Genomic DNA, 19,290 nt, shown 5'->3' with positions numbered 1-19,290 from the left:
CGCCCTTTGGAACATCATTCCCCCCGAGGTCAGACTGGCCCCCAACTCTGCTGGCCTTTCAGGAGGCTCTCGACACGGTTTTGTTGTCATGCCTGGGGATCCGGTGGTGGTATGGAGCCTGTTAGCTGGTTGTGTTGTTAGTCATTGTATGGATTGTACTCTCCTGCAAATTAAGTTTTTACTGTTTTAATTGGTTTTTAATGGTTTTCATTTTGGTAGTTTATTTGTAACCATTTATTGTTTTCTGTTTTTAAGTGTGCGAGCCACCCAGTCACGTATGTGAGATTGTATTCGTTGTTGGTCCCTGAAAGTAACAGAGACAGAGGGGAAGCATCTGTAGTAAAACCTTGATTTTACAGGCTATTTGGAGAGAAAGGGGGCCTGTTAAACCAAGTATCTATTAAAACTGAATGTATGAAATGTATATATGTTTTATGTAAAACGTTTACGTAATTTATGCAAAAACTAACACAGTAGTTGAAAGTGTTATCTGAACTGATTCCAGAACATTACTAGTCCAATTTCAAATTTTGTCTGTTGCTTTCAACGTCTGTTGAATGAAGATTTGTAAAATCAAGGCTTTACTGTAAATAGATCTGGTGAAAGTATTCCAATGAATTCGTGCAAGAAAGTAAAGTTCTACATTTAATTATGAGTGAAAGGAGGTCTGGGGTTTTGGATCCTCAAAAAGAGGTGAGAAGTCTAAAGAGCAAAAGGCAGGTGATAAGTGGTGTCAGAAAGTGGTGGAAGCAGGGTGCTTTGCAAGGATAAAATGCAATGGAGGCGAATATGTGTAGCTCAGGGTTGAACTGTGGAGTCCTTGGGGTTCTCTGAGCTTGGTTTTTTTCTTGCAAACGTTTCATTATCCGGCTAGGTAACATCTTCAGTGCTAGAATGGGTTTGCTCTCTGTTTATCTGCTGTGGCCTGCCTTCCCAGTGCTGGTGGAGATGGGGGTTCTATTTTGCTCTTGATTGATATTTTGCTCTTGATTGATATACGCTAATCAATGAATTACCAGAACTATCCATCACCTTCTCCGGACTGTTCCCTTCAGCTATGCTTCCTTTTCTTGCCTTGTGTCTTTGACTTCTGCGGTTTACAGTTTTTCACTCCTTTTTGGTGCTTTGTAGGATCTTGGTTACCCTTGATAGGGAATTGTGTCTTGGGCATAATGCTTGGGATGCCATAATAGGCAGTGTATAAATATGTTAGGTGAAAAACGTATTTCTGAATGAAGCTGCTTTGAATGCAGGCTTGCAAAAAGGCACGGTCTAAGTAACATAAAGAGGCGAAAGGCATCTGTAGGTGGTGGCAGCAGCCATGAAGGCCTGTGAAAAGTACCTTGACATGCCACGTGGGAGGTTTTGGGTGCAGGAACTCAGCAGTGGTTTTGCACCTTAGCAGTACTGTTCTGTCTTCCTTGGAAGACTAATGCTGTGGTTGAATTTGGTCTGGTTCTAAAAATTGCCTCTCTGTGAACATTGCAGAAATACTCCCAAGATGAAGAAACTTTTTTGTTGGAACCCAGCAGCTTTCCTCAGGCTCCGAGCACAGTGGTGCCGGCTCCAGAGCTTGTCCATGTGTCTGAGAAGAACCTTTCACAACTTGAAAGTATCCGTGGCTTCGTTTCTCACTCTCACATTTCACCAATCAAGGTAGGAGAAAAAGCTTTTATTTCAGAACAGCTGTGGGAACCAGTCTGAATTCCAGAGGAGGTTGGCCTGTTTGGTCATAAGTGTTTTACGGTCAGTTAAAGGTGGGGAACTCCAACTCTCACCAGCAACAGGGATCATGACCTATGGGAAGCAATGCAGGAGGCCTACAGCAGGTGGCTCTCTTCCAGCTTCATGTTCTCCTACCTCTCTGATCTTTGGTTCATCATTAAAGTCTAAATTTCTGATTGCTTCTAACTTAATCTGCAAATTCTAAGGTTGCTTCAAGGTATAATATGAAAAGCTGCATATTCCCTCTTTCTTGGAATCAGTTGGTTATTACAGAGCCTAAAGTAGTAAAATCATTGCTTTTCTCTGCCATGTTTACTAGGCATTTATTTGAAATGAGGAATACAGTGTGAAACTTTATTGAAGGAAAATACATATGACCACATCATCATTCTGATACGGCCTTCTTAACTCAGCTAAGTGTAATAGATTTGTTTGTGAGATGGACCAGTTGGAGATAGTGAGATACAGAAGCCCGTTTAAATGGGGTTTTCTTAGAAACGGGTAATCTAAACTAAAGTCGTCTTTGCACTTTAGAACCCAAAGTGTTTCTGGTTTCTAGAAATCATAATTTGTTTCTCCAGTGCTTGGTTTTCTATCTTTTGTCCTAACTTCTTTACTGTTTTACTGCCTGTATCTCTACTTCCTGCAGTTTTGAGTCCTTGTGTTCTTCTCCAGTCCTTGCATCAACAGCTCCTTTACCTCTTGGGGTTCTCAGATGAACATCGGCCCTCACCCAGCCCCGTAACTCCCTCTGTGGCTTGGCTGGGTCTGCTGCTGGGTAGAGAGTCGCAGCAGTCTCCGTCTGGCTTGGCTTCCTCTGGAGGGCTGCAGCCATCCAAGGAGTTGGGCAGGCGTCTGCTTTGGGCTCTGCTTCACTTTTGCCTGTGGTTTGGTCCGCTTTGTGCTGCCGGGACCTGAAGGCTCCAGAGGGCGGTGCTCCAGGTTGCCAGAAGCGCATGCCCCGGCTGAGGCTGCTGCCTGGTTGTGCCAGCCTCTGTGGCTGCCAGATGGATGAAGTCATCCTCTGGCTGCTCCATCTTCTGAGCGGTCATCTGCAGCCAAGGATGCTGCAGCTGCCCCCCCACCCCCGCAGCCTGTGGCAGCTCATCCAGTTTGCTTGCTACTGAAGGCTGCTTCTGGATGCTCCCACTGCTCTTTCGTCATGCTGTTCTGTGCCCTCCCTTCCTTCTCTGTTTTTTCTTTCTTCGTTCTTCCAGTCTTCTGTTCTTTGTTGGTGTCTTCTGATATCTTCTCCAGCTTCTCTTCTCTTCCTTTTGCTGTTGCCACCACTGTGAACTCCCCTCCAGCTTGACTCTTTTTAAAGGGCTTCTCAAATACAGTAAGGGCAGGACCCGTAAAGGGGAAGTTGAGGATATTTTTGTCATGGTGTCTCCTTCCTCCCATACTGTACAGCTACAGTGGAGATCCAGGGAAAGGACTGTGTTCCTGAAGACACAGCGAGCACCCCAGTGCTGGTTCTGAAGCAGCATTCTTGCTTTGGATTGGAATAGCTGCATACCCCTAATATACATACATTCGCATCTGATGTGGTAGAACAGCTTTAGTTTGCAAAGACACCAGGAGGTTTTCACACAGAAGTTCTGTTGATGTGTTTAGCTATATATGAACAGAAGCTGAAGGCTGAGGCCATCCTTCTTGGAGTTGCCTGGTGGGTAGGGCTTTCTCTACTGAATGCTTGCAATAAAGAGAAAGGGAAATTTGTGAGAGCTGCTTCCCTGCATCTCTGAAGTCCTCCAAAGAACTCCAGAAGCCCCCTTCTTAGGATGGCATAAGCCTGAGGCAAAATGGAGGCCAGCACCAAGTCAGAAGTTGTGTTATAGTTTGACAACCCCAAAGACTGAGCAGAGTGTTGATAGGAGAGATAGGGACTTTAAATGTCAGAAGAAGAGTATTTCATTGCCTTAAGCATTTTCTTCTGATGCTCTCTTGCTGCATTGGAAATGTGCTCTCTTCCTTCCTATCATATTTCTCCATTTCAGAATATTGAGTTACTAATAAAAAAAGGCTGGACCTCTTGAATAAATCATAAACATGCAAGATAGCAATCTAATAATATTCTAGTAGATGACTGCCACTAGATGGTGGTGTTGAAGAAGAAGATAGCCATCGTACAGGTTTAAGATTATCTCGTAGTATTGCCTCGGAAGATCTTGAATAAATGTTATAATTTTCCTGCTTGCCTAAGGAGTGAAGCAACAGATTTACATAATGTAGAGCTTGGATGAGTGTAAGGAAATATGTAGTGAAAGGTGATGAATTGGGTTCAACATCATTCCTGCATAGAAGTGACTGATGGTGTCCTTCAAGAGACCAAGTTGTGAGTCACTGCAGATCAGGCTGATGCATGCTTAGAATGGCCGTCTAGTCTCATTCTTGAATACGAGCAAGGTCTTGTGGCACTGAAAACAGTTGTTCCATGTGGAAAAAGTAGGATTCTGATCAACCTGACATTGATGGGAGACATTTTGCAAGTCACTCTGTAAGCATCATAAAGATATATAGTGGTTAATGAAAGCCAGCATGATTTTCAAGAAGTCAGTCCTGCTAGGCTAATCTTACTTCTTTTGGTTGTGGTTTACTAGTTTGCTGACATTAAGATAATGTTTTCCTAACTAAACTGGTTAAACGTATTATTTCTTTATATACGATCCATCCAGTGCTTGTAAATAGCTCTTCCTTGAATGAATAGATGGTAGCTAGGTAAATTTTGTTACAGTCTTAGACCACCATGCCAACATGAGTAGATAGTGTTGAGTTGGGTGCATTATGGCTCTTGTCACAGCTTCCATGAAGGACTCACCTTCAAAGGTCACAGAGGGACTAGGTGGGACCTCAGAGACTGATGAGAGCCAGGAACCAAGGCTCAGTGGGGTCAGTGGAGAAGGACTGGCCTCAGCAGCCAAAGTGCCTTCAGACCCAGATCCCATTGGGACTTCTCCAAGAGTCTTCCAGTTCATGGGAGTAATGGTGGCAGCAGCTGGAGGGTGAAAGGTGCAGAAGCACAGACTGTAGGGAAGAGCATCCCGTTGGGTGCTTTTCCTGGGGCCTGAGTATACCAGTGTTTGGGCATGTATTTGGATTGCTTAGGTGGACTGAAGGTGTTGGGTTGGTATCGCTTTCTGCTGAATTTGTTGACTGCTTGTTGTAGCTGAGAAGGAAGTTTAGATCTTTTGACACTCCTCCTCTTCTCCCCTGGACGCTTGCCTGCTGAGACCTATAATCTTGCTCCATCCCAGGAATCTTCAGCACTATCAGTAACTTCTGAGATGATAGGAGGGACTCCTGATCACATACACAATTCATATAGGATTAAGCCGGACAGCTAACACCTCAGAAAACAGGGAGAATAATAAAATGTATTGCTCCAGCTGCAGGACTCAGAATGATAGATTCTAGTTAAAAGAAGGAAGATTCCAAGTTGTTATTAGAAACATTCGCTTGCCAGTCAGAACAGTTTGACTGTGGAACCATTGGCCCCAAGAGGAAATAGACTTGCCCGCCATCCCTCTGGGGCGTGTTAATGTGCTGGCTTGAATCGACTTTGCTTTCTACTCTTCCAGCCTCCGTGGGGCTCCTTAGGCTGCTGACGGATAGGCTGGGAGAGGGGGCACTAGTTGAAAAGGGATCGCCGAGCTGGTCTCAGGCCATTGCTGCACTGTCAGAATTTGCTCTGGGCCTTGTCCCCTGCATCGCCTGCACCCACAGTGGACTTTCATGGGCAAAATAGAGAGCAAAGTCCAGGGTGGGCTTTGTGCAGTCCCGATCAGGTTTAAAAAACGTTTGCAGTTCCCTGGGGCTGTTTGAGGATCTCTGCTCTGTGTTCTTTATGAAAACGTGGAACAGCAATGTGTTTAGGATGGAGCCTTGGGGGTTCTGATTAGAAAATTCCCTTCAGGATGATGGAATTGGCAGTAACTTTTTGAATACAGCTGTTCAGCCAGTTGCAAATCCACTGACACGTACCCTGTCACACCAAAGAATTTATGTTTCTTTTTCAAACTTCTCGAATGCTTCTAGAAAGCTGTTCCACATATTCTGCCAAGGGCTAATGGACTTTCTCAGGTACTTAGATTTTAAGATTTTACGTACTTTGGTTTGGGTAGAAACATCACAAATCTTCTCTTCCACCACGCTTTTGATTTAAGCTTTTTACCTTTCCCTTTGGGAAGAGTTCTGTAACTTTCCAGCTTGAAGAATCCAGGAAATTGCTATATACCAAGTCAGACCTTTTGGTGTTTATCATCTGCTGAGTGACCAGAAAAAGACCATCTTGTCTTCTTAGAGGACTTATAACAATAATACAATGATTACTGGAAGTCATTATGGATTTTTCAAGATTTAAGTCTTGCTAGATTAACTTTATCAATTTTTTTGGTCTGGAATCTTCCTTTGTAGATTGTGGGAATACTGAAGATACAATATCTTCATTTTAGCAAAGCTTTAAATGTATTCTGTTCCATTCTGATTAAGCTACTAAGCTGATATGTAGTGGACTTAAAATCATACCCAAAAGATGCTCATCAGCTGGCACTGAGTTATTAAGAGGATTATACAGATTCCGTGCTGGGTCTTGTACAGTACTCTTGTTTTTTATTAGTGATTCAGTGAGATGGTGGAGGGAATGTTTGTTACATTGCAAGTGATACAGACACTGAGGCACTGATCAGGGTTCTTTTGCGATGTTTTGCCCCACATCCCAGTGAGGCTTCCTCAGTGCAATGGTTCAGAAGTGGGAGTGGTTTTGCAGTACAGGTAGTCCTAGCCTACCAACCATAATTGGGACCGGCAACTCCATCGCTAAGCACCACGGTCACTAAGTGAAAAATAATGTGACTGCGCTGGACTTACAACATCACTTCCGCTTCTATCATTAAGTGAATCGCTGTGGTCAATAAGTGAGGCATCACATGACTGCGACTTGCAATTTTACTTCTGTGTTCTCCATTAATTCTGCCTGTTGGAAGCTGGTTGTGAAACCCACAAATGGCAATCACGTGACCGCAGGACACTCTGACGGTCGTAAATTTGTGCTGGTTGTGAAATGACTGAATGGTGTTCATGTGACTGTGGGTGCTGCAGTGGCCATAAATGTGAGGATTGGTCGCAAAGCTGTTTTTTTCCCCAACCGTTATAACTTTGAATGGTCACTAAACAAGGCAGCTGGTAAACAAGAACTACCTGTATTTGTAGCCTGTGTAAGATTTGAACTCAGGGGTGTCAGTTGGTGATTTTCTAGGAGGTAGGATCAATTGGTTCTTGGGATTGGTGTTGTCTTTATTTTGATCGATTTACCTTGTCTACTTGCTGTGTGTGGCCGGGATCAAGTGGCTAGCTGGGTGGTAGATTGATCTGTTGCTGGCCATTTATCTGAGTGCCAGGCTTCTAGGAATTCTCTGGCTCTCCTGCCATTTGTGTAATGTATTATTTCTGTTTTCTCCCAGTCAAATGTGTAGGTTGTATTCAGTGGCTGTTAAAGATTTGTGATCCTGATTCTTTATTGCAATTATGTGTTCTTTAATTCTTTGATAAAGCTGGCACCCTGTTTGTCCTAGGTACTGCTGATTGCAATACTAGCAGTTAACTTTGTATACAATGTTTGTTCTGCTGTTGTATTCTCATGTATGTTTTATGTTTGGGAGTATTATTATATTGGGTCTTGGGGTGTTTTTCTGTTCTGTTTCCTAGTGCCTTTTTTAATGAATTGTTTTTTGGGGGGGAGTTGTTCTTTAATATATTTTGAAAGTGCTGTAGTTCATTTTTGCTTTTTGAGTGATCAGATCCCAATTGGCCTCATTTAGCAGGGCTGCTGTTATGTTCTCTTACATATTATGAACTGCAAATGAATGTTGTAATAGAATGGACTTTTGAAATTAGTGTTGCTAATGGGCTTTACATCTTGAATTGTGACAGACTGTCTGCTTATAATAGAGGTACAAACCTTATGTAGAGTTCTTGCGTAGCAAAAAGCAAACAGCCTGATACCAGATCTGGCTGTTACCAAAACATAGAACAATTGGAAATTGTCCCTCATGCACAAAAGAAAGTCAGCCCACTACATTTCTAGCCTTTTACATACAGAAGATAGAAGAAAAAGTTGTAAAGATTTGAACATTGATTGCACTATAAGCAGAATTGTGCATTTAATACACAGTAATCACTGAAATTCTTATATAGAGTTTGTTAGCTCTTCTAAGTGTATCAGCAGTTCTTGTATTCCTGTGTGTGTTTTGATCTGTTCCAATCCAGCTGTCAGGAAAGAAGCATCACCTCATTTTCCTCAGTGTGCTTATTTTATTTCTTCAAAGTCTTTTATTCCTCTTAATTCCTGAAACTTGCACTGGTGACCTCCTGTTAATTATCTGCACAAAGAAGACACCAGCCTTGTTTACTTGTTGCACCTGATGTGGTTTTTATAGCAGTAAGTGGACCTTCATCTCTTTCCTCAGGCGATGAAGTAGATAGTGTTCACTGTATAATGAAATCTATAGAAGGTTGAACAATGTAGGATTGATTAAAGCCATATTAAAGCTGTACTGTTGGTATTAGTACACCAGCTAAGGTCTTCATGTATCCAAGAAGTTTGTTCACTAGAGAAGATGGTTGAAAAGGGAAGTGACTTTAATAGATCAGGATGGGAAATTCCTGTTACTGTTTCCAAGGTTCTGTATTTATACCAGGCTACCATTAAAGAAACCTTCCTGAAGTAACAGCATATTAAACCTGTATGCTGCCTGACTCTTAATGACTCTGGGAGGCTCACAACAATCAATCAAAGAAATTACAATAAAATCAATAAAAGATGGGAGATAAAGATGGCAAGTATGGCAGACAGATGGAATGAAGTGAGGGATCTCTCTCTCTCTTGTCAAAGGCCTGGGTGAAGAGCCAGGTCTTCACGGTGCTTCTAAACAACAGCAGGGTGGGGACTATCCAGAACTCAGGGGGAACCTCATTCCAGAGGGCAGGCACTGCTACAGAGAAGGTGTGCTTCCAGGGTCCTGATAGATGACACTGCTTAATTGAAGGAACCTGGAGTGTACCAACCCTGCAGGATCAAACTGGTTGTGCAAATACTATAGGGGACAAGTGGTCCCTTAAGTAACCCGGAGCTTCTGGTGAGGATTCATGGCAAACTAGATGTCTCTGAAGGAGTAGGGACGGCATTGTGGTGGAGATCAGCATCCAGACAGTGAATTCTGGCCAGCACAGTCTTTCTGGATAAAGGAGAGATTGTGAGATCACCCACTTGCACTCCAGGCAGCTGCTTCTCATGAGTAAACTGCAGGAACTGAGGTTTTTGTGATTGGCTCATGAGTTGAGCGGCTAGGAGTCGAGGAATTTCAATCAAACTCACAGCTGTAATGCAGCCTATATGGTTGCACAAGCCTCATTTCTTTAAACACTTTCAGATGTAATTAATTTACAGCTAAAGAGAGATTTTTAAGTGGCAGGATAAGAAAATTCCACTTGGTGAATCAACATTACTTCTGGATTACAAAGGAAAAAAACGGTTTTAAAGATTAAAAACTTTTGGCAAAAAGCTTAACAAGGAGTGGATGTAAGAAATTTTTAAAATGGATAAAGGTGATAGTTATTTTGAAAGATTTTTTGATGAAAGTGCTTTTGAACAAATTGGAATTAAAATAGACAAATGAACTGGACCTTTGTGGGAATGTTTTTTGTTTACTATTAAAGAGTGCAGACAATTGGTGGATCTTACAGAACAAAAGATAAAGGTAATATGAGGCAGACTGTGATGCTGACTGTAGCTGCGGAGTGCCATCTGAGACAAAAGTATTAAGGGCATAGGAAAACAAAATAGGGGGGAAAAAGGAAGCTTGCCTTTTCTCTTTCCCTTGCAATTGCAGCACTTCTATTTTTGGATTATAATATTATAATGGAAACCACCAGAAAAGTGGCAAAAACACCAGAAGGGAGGAGAGGATCACTAGAACAACCTGCAGAGAGGTGAATTACACCAGATTCACTTCAGAAAATGTTTGAGGAACTGAGCAGTAAGTTAACTGAATCACTTGATGCTAAATTGACTAAACCACTTGACACTAAATTGACAGCTTTTGAAAAAAGAATGGATGAACGACTTGTAAAGATGAAAGGAAATGAAAGGAGAAGTTAAGATGGAAAGCTCTGTAAAACAAGCGTCTGGAGATATAAAACAAGTTAATGGCAAGGTGGAAATTCTAGAAAGTAAGTCAGAAGTTATAGACAGAGAGTTGGAAAGAGAATTAGGTAATCTGGCTCTATTGGAATTGAGAGAGAAGGAATTTTGTTTGAGATTTAGAGCAATCCCAGAGGATTCTGGTGAAGATATTAGAGAAAAGGCTATTAAAGATTTAGCATATTTTTTGGATTGGGATGAGGAGGATACAGAAGCAGAAACTGATAAAATATATAGAATAAATACAAGATTTGCAAGAATATGAACTGTTCCAAGGGATATTTTGGTGCACTTTGTCAGGAAGAAGACAAGGGATCAAGTTTTGCAGCAGTATTTTAATACAAGACTGAAGATTGATAATACAAATGTAATTGTTCTTAAAGAAATTCCTATTAGAATTTTGCTTAAGAGAAAAGAGGATTATTTTTTGACTGAGAGATTAAAAACAGAAGAAGATTCCATTTTGATGGGGCAAATTGGAAGATGTGATTTTTACTTTCAAACAGCAGAAGGGTTTGATTGAATTCTGTCCAGAAGGCAAGGGAATTTCTAGGAAAATGTAAAGATGAATTAGAGGAACTGGAGGAGATTCAAATGGAGGTGTCACATGAGACTACACAAAAATGTCAACAGGTGCAACAGAGAACTGAAAGGTATGATACTGAACTAGTTGCTACGGGTATCGATTTTTCTAATTTTTTGGCTTGATTATGAATTACAAATGCTTAATGTGGAATATAAATAGAGCAAATGCTCCTCAAAAGTGAAAAAAAATATTATTTGAAAAAAAATTGCTTACAAGACATACATATTAGAAAAAAGGACATAAAATACTTGATTTATAAAAATTTAGGTGAAGAATTTATTTCAGCAGGAATTAAAAAAAGAAATGGAGTTGTTTTGTATATAAATCCCCAACTAAAACCAGAACTTTTATTAACTGATGAGCATGGTAGATTTGTTGGGGTGGAAGTTAATTTGCATGGGATTAAGACTTTGATATTGGGAATTTATGCCTCAAATGAGGATAAAGTATTGTTCTAAAAAGGACTTATGGGGAGACTAATAGGTTTCTCTTATGAAAATTGGTGTTTGATGGGAGATTGGAATGGAGTGGTCTCCCCACAACTGGATAGAACTTCTGAGAAAAACATTAAAATTATTCAAGGCAAATTATCAAAAGTTTTTTTTATTTGATGGACAATTTAGGGTTGGTTGATATATGGAGACAGAAAAATGGCAATTCAAGAGAGTACACCTATTTTTCTGAAAGACGTAGATCCTTTTCAAGAATAGATATGATTTGGATTTCAAAGAATTTGGCTACTAAGGTTTCTAAAGTAGAGATATTTGCAAAGGCTTCTTTGGAACATAATCCTGTGAGTTTGGTTTATAAAAGGAAATCTAGTTCTTTTAGATGGGGACTAAATGAAATGTTGCTACAGAAAGAAGCAATAGTGGAGGATTGTAAAAAGAAATTAGAATAATTTTTTGAAAATAATTTAGACCAAGGTACTGATTTAAGAACGGTTTGGAATGCAAGTAAAGCTTTCATTAGAGGTTATGTTATACAATATAATAGTGAACTTAAAAAGAAGAGTCAAGAAAACACAAGCTATTTTGGATGAGATAAAAAGAAAAGTAGATGAACTAAAGAAATTTCCAGAGAAGATAAGTGTTTCTCAACAAATTAAGCTTTTACAGTGAGTTCTCTATGTTAACAATAAGAAAAATGAGGGGGGGGGAAGGAACTAGGTAAAGCAAAAAAAAAAAAAAATTGAGTTTGCAAACAAACCAGGGAAGTGGTTGGCATATAAATTACGAAAGAAAAGAGAAAGAAAATGATATTGAAATTACAAGAGGGAGATACTATATTAATGGATAATGAGGGTATGCAAAAAGCATTTCATCAATATTATCCCAACTTCTACAAAGGAAGTGACCTCTCTCTGGAGAAAATAGATGAATATCTAAAGAAACAAAATTTACTGAGGATTACAGAGGAACAGAGATAGATTATGAATGGACCTATAATATTAAGGGAAGTTTCTGAAGCTATAAAAAAGATTAAACCAGGAAAGGTGCCTGGACCAGGTGGATTGTCAGGTTTTTATTATAAATGTTTTAAGGATGAACTTTTACAACCTTTACAAACACAATGAATTCTATTTTACAGGGAGGAAAGATGCTAGAGAGTTGGAAAGAGGTCAATAGCACTAATACCCAAAGAGGGACGAGAATTGACTTTAACAAGAAATATAGGCCAAAATCATTGTTGAATAATGGCTATAAGTTGTTTACAACAATTCTAGCTGATAGACTGAAAATAATTTTGCAAGAATTTATTCATGAGGATCAATGTGGCTTTTTAGGTAAAAGACAATATTAGAGCAACATAATGAAAAAGAAGCTGCATTGATTTTTTTAGATGCAGAGAAGGCCTTTGATAGTTTGAACTGGGCCTTCTTGTTCAAGATTTTGGAAGGTATGAGTTTTGGAGAGAATTTTATAAAATGGGTAAGATCAATTTTACACTTCACAGAAAGCACAAATAATTATTAATGGAGATCAGAATACTGTGAGATGCAAAAAGGAACAAGACAGGGACGTCCACTGTTTCCTCTCTTGTTTATTTTGGTTCTTGAAATACTGAATAGAGATATAAGACAAGATGAGAGGATTGGGGGAATAAAGATTAAAAAAGAAACTTATAAGTTAAGGGCTTTTGCAGAGGACTAGGTGCTGGTTTTGGAAGATCCTTTAAACAGAATTGAAACATTAATGGGCAAATTAAAAGAATTAGGTCATTATCAGGTTTTAAGATTAATAACCAGAAGATGAAGATGTTAACAAAAAATATGAAAATAGAAGATCAAACAGAATTGATGAATCAAACGGGTTTCATGATAAGAAGGTAAAATATCTGGGTATCACGACAAATGTGCACTGTATGTTATTTCAAAATAACTATGCTAAGACATGGAATGAAGTTTTAAAAAGACATGCTAAGATGGGAGAAACTACAGTTGTCATTGCTGGAGAGAATTTCTGTGATAAAAATAAATGTCCTGCCTCGAACGATGTTTTTGTTTCAGACAATACCTGTTTTGACCTGATGCACCATTTAAAGAGTGGCAGAAGGATATATCTAAATTTGTGTGGCAGGGGAAAAAAAACCACAAGTGAAATATAAGGTGTTATAAGATGCAAAGGAAAGAGGAGGATTGGGCCTATCTGATTTGAAATTGTATATTGCAGCTTGCTCTTTGGTTTGGATGAAAGAGTGGGTGCTGCTGAGAAATAGAAGGCTCTTGGAATTAGAAGAACACGGCCTGAGATTTGGGTGGCATGGAAATTTGTGGTACGAAAAGGTCAAGGTTAATGTGGATTTTAAAAATCATTATGTTAGACGTGCCTTATTGAGAATATGGAACAGATACAAACCCAGGTTGTGCCCCAAAACACCTTTGTGGCTCTCAGCACAAGAAGCATTTTATAGACGAGAAATAATAGGCGAACACAAATGGCTAACTTATTGTGAAATACTAGAATTTTGTCAAGGGGAATATAAAATAAAATCAAGAGAACAACTGGTGCCAGAGGACATAGTTGTCAGTGATTTTCTTATCTATAGTTATTAGAAAGATTTAAAGTAGACAAAAGAGTTTATGGTTTTGAATGTTGTAAGAGACTGAGTATGAAATAGAATTGTGTACAAATGATGAATATGTAACTGCTAAAATGTATAAACTTTTATTGTAATTTGAAACAGAAGAACAAGTGAAAGAATGTATGATAAAGTGGGCTAAAATTTTGGTTATAGTATACAGATGGAACAATGGGAAACATGTGGTTGAAAGGATTGAAATTTACACTGTTATAATCTTAAAGAGAATTTTTATAAAATGATATACTGTTGGTATATGTCACCAGAGAAATTGTCTAGAATGTATAAAGGCATTTCAAATTTATGTTGGAAATGTGAACAGCAAGAAAGGACATTTTATTATGCTTGGTGGATGTGTAAAAAAGATAGAAAATATGGATTCAAATACATACACTGACTTATAATATTTTAAAGATTAATATACAACTGAGACCAGAGGTTTTTCTTTTGGGATTGATGGTCAAAACAGTTGGGAAAAAAGTCATGAAACTTTTTTTTTTTTTTGTATATGATAACTGCAGCGAGATTATTGTATGCACAAAGATGGAAAGATTTGCATTACCCACAATAGAGAAATGGTTGGTGAAAATGATGGAACTTGCTGAGATGGCTAAATTGAGTTTTTTGGTCAGAGAAAGGACAATATCAACGTTTATTGCCGACTAGAAACCCCTTATGGATTTTTTGTGTAAAACAGAAAAAAATGAACTTATGATTTATGGTTTTGATGATTAGACAGGATAATTATAGAAAGAAGAGAGTTATAACCATAGAGCAAGAGGTAAATTTATAATTGTACTTATATCTGCTGTAAAGAAGATTGGAAGCCACTTCTTTGTATCTTTTTTCTTTCCTATTTTCTTTTACTTTTTTTTCCTTTCTTGTACTTTCAGCTTTCTCTTCGATTTCTTTCTTTTTCTTTTCTGTTTCTAACTTTATGCTAGTTTGTATTAGTTTTATCCTCCTTTTGAAATTCTTTTAATAATCATTACGTGTGTGTGTGTTCATGATCGAGTAACCAGGGCCTTTGCCATGCAGGGCTTTATATGTAACAACCAGCCCCTCGAATTGGACCTGGAAACACAAGGAGGCGGAAGCACTGAATATGTATGATACCTTGAGTTGACCAAAGATAAAGGTGGGATTAAAATCTAAAAAACAGATAATCTTCTCTCTGTGACCAGGAGATCTGTGTAAAAGCTGCAGTAGACAGAAAAGCAGAGCAGACAGAAGTCTTGGGGAAGAGAGGGCTCACCTGGCCAGTTGGCACCTGTCAAAGGCGGCTCGCGGCTGCTGTGGGCAGCCTTTTTCCCGAATCCTTTTGGCGCTTCACAGCCGCATTCAGTGGGACGGCCGGCTCATCTGGGTACAGCAAGCCGAAGTGGGGAGTAGCGGGCTCCTTGTTTGGGGGCGGAAGTGCCTTTGGTCCTTCTCTTACTTAGGCAAGTATCCCGAAGGCACGATCAGGGGAAGACCGGTGGTTTGCTGCCAGGAAACCTGGACGCGCTTCCCGGGGGCCTGCTCTGAAGACCTGGACATATCCTCTGCACCCTGTCTCAAGGAGCAGCTGGTTCTGCGGGCTCCGTTGGCTGCGAGGTTGCTCAGGGTTCGGCTGGTTGGCTGCTAGGGATCTGTGGACCTCGGGCACACCTGGTTTGGTCTGCCTGGCAACAGCTACCTTCAGCACCCCTCGTTACCGAGAATGAAGAAAAGCAGAAATACTTTCCATGTTTAGAAATGTTTCCTTTTATAAAATACAGTTTTAAAAATCAGGTCTAAATCATTGGTCATGTGCCACTGCTTTGCAGACAGCACCAGTATTCTGGCATGCTAAGATTAGCTTAGGCTACGGTTTTCTGCGTCTGGTTTTTCCCTGAATATCTAAATTGCACAAGGCAAGTGCACAGTTCTCGTTTAGAATATTTAGAAGTGCATCAGCAAGAAGTTTCAGGTAAGCCTCGGGAAGCTTTTCTTTAAACCCACCTCACTAAATAACTGAGGGTTGGATTTTGCAACATAACTTACATTTTATCACTGTAAAGTACTCAACATGCCTGGGGAAGCTGTTCTCCTGAGAGGTATGTGGCACTCCTGCCAATCTAAACAGTGTGCCCTGATCTTCTTTAGCCTTACAGTATTCAGATTTATAGAAAAGTGTTATATTTAACTTGGCATCATATAGCGGTTGTGGCAGCTTCTGTTCACGTGGGTTTCCATTGAACAAACATATAGATGCCTAAACTTTTGCTACATGTGACTGTAGCTGTTCTTTCTGATGGACTAAGCCACATCCAGAACAGGAAATTGTATTTATTTATTTATTTGTTAGATCTCTGGCTTTTAGGAGCTCCCATTTCCAATTTTCACTCCCAGCAGCCACCCCACAAGATAGGTTGTGCTTGAGAGGGAGCGACTGGCCCAGACCCCTCATTGGCTATGGCCGTGCCTGGGGGGCAAGGGGATGGTCAGGATTCATGGTATTAACTACCTGGGATGTTTCCCTACCAGCTCCTATGAACTGGGGCACTCCTAGTGAAGTATGCAGGGTAGAAATGATTCACATTTGGCACTGCCTAGTCAGTAATGGCATTCAGCAATTAGCTTCTCTGAACGTGGGAGGTTGGGGGGCAGAACTGTGGGGGTTCCTTCTTCCTTGACTCACCACAACAGCTGTTTGGATCTAAGACAGGCCATCGTCCTTCTAGCCCAACTTTTCTGCGTTCATTGGCAGTGGCACATACTTTGGGAAGACTGCAACCTGGACTGGTAGCATTTGATCCAAAGAACAAATCTCTGAAATTAATGATAGTTATTTGAAGTTAGGCTTTCCCTGAGAACTCTGTTTTCCAGTAGGCAGTCTCAGCAGGAACATGCTTGCCTATTTCCTTGCACTCTTTTAGTGCAGAGGGGAGCAAGTGGCTTCTTTTGTGAAGGCAGAGCTATTGATACTAAGGTGAGAAATAACACGCTAATTCAGGGTCATCGATCCTACTTATTGAAATGTAGAAGCTTCACAGACTGGTAGAATGAATGGAAAAAATCCTTGTTCTAATCCTTGGCATCTCCAGGGTGGGCTGGAAGAATGGCTGGTGCTGACCTGACTGGGCTAGGTATATTAACTGTCAGGCCAAGCCCAAGAACCACAGTGAAACAGTCCAGTTGAGTTCAGTTCCTTTATCTCCTCACACCACATAGACAGAATCTTGCCAGTCTCAATCTACCCCACTGCAACTGGTGGATCTAGCCTAGGAGATTCCAGGGAGTGGCTATCCTGAACCTCTTTTGCTTCTCATACCCCATCTCCGGACTGTGTTGTCTTTTGCCTCCTTTCCCTTCCTGGATCGTACCCCCCTCCTTCCTGATAGCCTTGCTCTCTGCTGCTATCCACCACGCTAACAGGATGACCGAACAAGGAGCAGCTCCCAGTGTTCATGACTTATGGGAGCTTATTCTGGAAGATAATTGTGTGGGTTTTACCAGGGGAACAACAGCTAGGCTGAATGTGACCAATCCAGGTTGTGGGTGGAATTAGACCTGGGTAGTACTTAAATGGGAGAGCACCAAGAAGTCTCTGTTTCCCCCACAATAGCATCAACCATTAGGTTGGGTTGAGGGTGACAGGCTGGCCCAGGGTAACTCAAGGAGCTTCTGTGGCTGAGGATGGATAGGAATGTGGATTTCTCTGGTTCTGATCCAGCCCCTTAAGCCCTACACCACAGGGGTGGGCCCAGCCTCATTAGAGAGAGAGAGAGAGAGAGAGAGAGAGACAAACCTGTAATTGGTTAAAGAAGTTCTAAATTACTGTAGGCCGGGGGCCAGTATCCCCTTCTTGGGCAGGGCTGGTGCCTGTTGTGACTGATCAGAGTCCAGGTGGACAAAACACATTGTCTAGACCACTTTTGATCACAGGTTAGGCCTGGTTTTGGAACTGCAACTGACTTGGTCACTCTGTTGGATAGGTTTTGCAGGAGAAGAGATGGGGGAATGTGGTTTTTTTGTAATAAGTTTATTAAAATTTACAAATACAAAGTTAAAAGAGTAATTCAAACTAAAAGAAATGTAAAAAGCAAGGAAAATGAAAAGTGCAAAGAGAGAAAAGAAAGGAAAAAAAGAAGAAAAGAAGAAAAGAAGAAATATAACAGTGACTCTCTCCTCCTTCCAGACAAGTATAAACAACTCCCGTAACTTAACACCTTCTCTAGTATTTCAATAATAAAAAAGATACCTTCTTTCCATAACTCATCTCTTATCAATAAACAAATTATAAAAACTCATTCAGTTCTATTTAGCAAAAGTCCATTAACAGCTACCAGAAATAATAATATATATATTTAACCATAATGAAATAAATCCATTTTGTGTTTCAACTTATCACTTTCTCTGAGAGAGAAAGCAAAAGAAATCTCTCCCCAGTTGTAAACAAATCTTTAAAGTGTCATCATTCTGTCCTGGTCATAAAGAAATTCCATTAACAGCTACCAGAAACCACAATATATATATTTTAACCCTGATCGAATAAATTCACTTTGTAGTCCTTCCATTTACTTTTAAAAAACTTGGTCTTTAATTCTGACAAATAGTATCCCACAAGTTGATTTCTTATCTTTTCCTCTTTGTCTCCTCTCAGGAACAGCTTTAGTAGTTTAACAGGTCCCTTTTGTAAATCCAAAATGAAAAAGCTATGCAAGTCACACTTCTGATTTATTATTTGTATGCCCCCTTTAGTTATTAAAACATCAGCCAGTTTCATTTGTAAATCTACTGTGATATCTTTTTCCATGTGACTCTTATAATCTGTCATTTTTAAATCAGTTTTCAAATCCACATCATTATCTTCCATAATGCTCTTGTAGTCTGGTGTTTTCTAAAAACCCATTTTCAAATCCACATTCAAATCAGCCTCAGTCTCTATTTTATCCTGTAAAATCTGTTCCTCTTCTGTAACCTCTGTTATATCTATTTCTGTAGTGGCAGACAAACTTAAAAGTAATTTCTGAATACATTTTTCCCCGACAGCTTTAATTTCTTCTATAGTAAAATAATATTGCTCCATTTTATTAATAGGTCTCCTCTCCTTTAATTGTAATCTTTAGTTCTCTCTGGTTCCCTCTAGTCAACCTTTAAAGTCCCCTTTTATCATGTTTATTCTCCAGTCAGCAAAACTTTCCCGAGGGGGGATTTCTTACAGTTAATTTCAAAATCTTCATATTTACTTTTATAAAATTTTAATCAACCCACAGGAAATATTCTTTCAATTCCATCTGGCCCCTTAACTTTCCAAAATCAACATTCTAGACACTCTTGCTGTTTCCCCCAAATTAAAAAAAATTCTATTTAATCTTTAAACTTAACATAAAACTTCTTTCATCCAGGGTAGAAGGAAGCTTTCCCAGTGTGGCAAAACTTGCCCTTTAGAAGGTTCTTAACATCCAAAAGCTTGATAATAAGTAATTTCCTAAAATACTTAAGAGAGGAAGTAGGTGAACCCAGTGTCCATTTGAAGGTGCCGAACTGCAGCTTTGGCAAGATTCATTTCCCCCTGGCTCCCAGAGCTCTCAAACCCAGCAGAGATCACTATTTTGTGGTGTCTTCACGGGTGAGTCTCTGTATGGAGCAAACTTGTGGGTGATCCTAATCCTCTCCTTGATCCAGAGAAGGGTTCTGAGGAGCTGATCCCTTCACCAATTCCTATTTGTGC

The 19,290-nt window shown here is 40.0% G+C and overlaps 1 protein-coding gene across 10 annotated transcripts in view; it reads left to right on the top strand.

Moving 5' to 3' along the window:
* DLG1 (discs large MAGUK scaffold protein 1) overlaps nucleotides 1–19,290 on the top strand; it is a 159,851-nt gene that overhangs the window by 10,081 nt on the left and 130,480 nt on the right. For all 10 annotated transcript variants that reach the window (XM_088132472.1, XM_088132468.1, XM_088132467.1 and 7 more), the window contains exon 4: nucleotides 1,489–1,656. In XM_088132472.1, the coding sequence (XP_087988598.1) occupies nucleotides 1,489–1,656 (168 nt within the window). The remainder of the gene's footprint in view (nucleotides 1–1,488; nucleotides 1,657–19,290) is intronic.

This window comes from Python bivittatus, unplaced genomic scaffold (genome assembly GCF_059951505.1).
Source record: "Python bivittatus isolate LINGU-HERP-01145 unplaced genomic scaffold, Pbiv_v1 ctg000980_np1212, whole genome shotgun sequence".
NCBI classification, from domain to species: Eukaryota; Metazoa; Chordata; class Lepidosauria; order Squamata; family Pythonidae; genus Python; species Python bivittatus.
Note: the sequence above shows the minus strand (reverse complement) of the source record. Positions and strands in the feature narration are given on the sequence as shown.